General features: G+C 40.5%; 1 protein-coding gene across 1 annotated transcript in view; it reads right to left on the bottom strand.

Annotated features, from left to right (window-relative positions):
- Positions 1-1,048: 1,048 nt before the first annotated feature.
- The window catches only part of LOC103261965 (disintegrin and metalloproteinase domain-containing protein 1a-like), a 2,238-nt gene continuing 928 nt past the window's right edge, over positions 1,049-2,358 (bottom strand). The window contains exon 2 of the mRNA XM_008059562.1: positions 1,049-2,355. Within this exon, the coding sequence (XP_008057753.1) occupies positions 1,049-2,355 (1,307 nt within the window). The remainder of the gene's footprint in view (positions 2,356-2,358) is intronic.

The raw sequence follows: 2,358 nt of genomic DNA, 5'->3' as shown, positions 1-2,358 counted from the left end.
ATGGAAAATAGAAAATATTTTAATTTCATAAATGTTCAGCACTGCAGTAGGCAGCTTTATACTGTTACAAAATTACTATAAATATCACTAACTCTGGGTGTTGTTTATTAGTCATGAGATGTCTGACAGTCTGATATTTTTTCCAGGAAGATTAATAAGAAGGAAGATCAGTGAAAGATTCCCTAGATAATAGGAAGTTATTGTAGTAGGAAAGACCTGAAGACACTAGTAATTAATAAACTGAATTCTCAGATTGGCAGCCATCTGGTGGGATTTGGAGGTTGAATGACCTCCAAGGTGACCTCCTGGCCCAGGTTATCAGCCCATAGGATCAAATTAGAGCATGTCCCTTCCTCAAAGCTATAAACAAAAGGACTCCTAGCTAGTAGGCCACACAAAGCCTTAACAAATGCCTTATCTGAAAATAAACTTTTATTTATCTTTTGATTTATAAACTCCTTTCATTTAATCACTGTACATTAACAGGACAATCAAAACAATTAAACAAACTTTTGTCATAATATAATGGGTACTTTTGATCTGGATGAAATGTCCACTGAGAACAATATAAATAGATACATATTGTACTATGTGTCAACAGTGTAGCTGGAACATGGCATATCTTGAAAACAATTTTGGGGAAATTTAAAATTTGCCCTACTAAGACAAGTACTTTAGTGTCACAGGTATAGGTGAAGAGTTAGAATAAAATTGTTTTATGAAGTGGAAAGAAGGAAACACCATCATAAAATAACATTATGTAATATATTCTTTGAATCATGTACATATAACAAAAGTATTAAAATATTTTATGAAAGTAGGAAAACTTTCATTCTACAACGACACTGATACCTTTCTAAATACCAGGTTGTCAGAGCCACTGGACCTATCATTTTTTCATCTAACCTTTGCTTCTCATTCCTTTGGTGCTTAAAGTGTTTGATACATTTGCCTTTTACTTCAACTAAACATTTTCTTCTTCTATTTTGTTTTCTTCCACTTCCTTTTCCATATCTTTCCCCTCATCTTTCTTTCCCTCTTCCGTTGGTTACTCTGTCAGTTTTTCCAGTGGGGCTGCTGCCATGGCATCAACTGGAGTCTCTGCCAGCGCCTCAGCTGGGGCCTCTGCTAGAGTCTCTGCTGGGGCCCCTCGTGGATTTTTCAGAATAATAATGATAAGACAAAGAATTAGTGCCAATAATATTAATGAAAGAAGAATTGGAGGCACTGGTGGACTCTGATGTTCCATATGCATTGCGAGTTTTTTAACTTCATTGTAAGCAAAACCACTGTCCACACTACCTCCATAGCCTGGTTTTGTACAGTTAGGAGGGGCAAAGCCAGCATCACAGTGGCAGTGCTTCAAATTGTTGCAAATTCCTTTCCCATTACACATTTGCTCTGGTACGCAGTCATAATGAAACACAGTGTGATCAGTGCAGGAATAATTCATGCAGACTTTCCTTGGGGCACATGAAGTGCCAGTAACCACATCTCCGTCATCAGGGATATCAGTAACGTGAAAAGCATCCATGCTCCAGCAGAATATATCATCTATAGAAACCTGAGTGATAGTATGATGGGGTTTGATTTCTGGTAAATTGGAAACATCTGTACATATGAGTTTTCCACAACGTACATCACCTTTTTGACACTTAATATAACCTATTTGACGAGATGTGACAAAACCACAGTTTCCAAACCTATTGGGTTTTCTGTTCAGAGATGTGTAACACTTATCTGGGGCATCCCTTGCATTTGAGCCAAAAACAGCCGCACATTGATTCTTCCTGCTCCTACAGCGACCCCCAAAGCAATAGTTCCTTTTTTGACATTCTGTGCCATCTTGCTTGTAGCTGTCTGTGGGGCATGTTGCAAAACTACCATTACAATACTCTGGGAGGTCACACTCATCCTGAGGGGGACGACATACAAACCCCTTCCTTCTGAACAAACAGTTAAAGCAGCAGAGACCTTGATTACACGTTGCATTCTTTGTCAGATTACATGTTCGTAAACAGCATGGATCAAGGTGACAGGCAGAACCACAGTCGCACTGCTCTGTGTCCTCCACCACACCGTTTCCGCAGCGGGAATCCCTTCGCTTGCGGCCTTTGTGCCATGGCTTGTTAAACAGGCAGGCCCCCTTGTGTTCCTGAAGGAACCGGTGGAAGTAGTGAGAGCTGCAGTTGCTGAATCTGCTCTCTTTAGTGAAATTTTCGTGCATGAGGCAAAAGGGCTTATCTTTACAGAAGCAGGCCGAGTGGTCGTGCTGAATCCCCAGGTTGTGCCCGAGCTCATGGACCATGAGCGCTGCTGATAGGAGGACATCTTCCTGATGGAAGGATTCGACAGCTG

The sequence above is a fragment of the Carlito syrichta genome, unplaced genomic scaffold, assembly GCF_000164805.1.
Source record: "Carlito syrichta isolate Samal-C Ts95f unplaced genomic scaffold, Tarsius_syrichta-2.0.1 Scaffold304253, whole genome shotgun sequence".
Classification (NCBI taxonomy): domain Eukaryota; kingdom Metazoa; phylum Chordata; class Mammalia; order Primates; family Tarsiidae; genus Carlito; species Carlito syrichta.
This window is presented reverse-complemented; position numbering and strand designations above follow the sequence as displayed.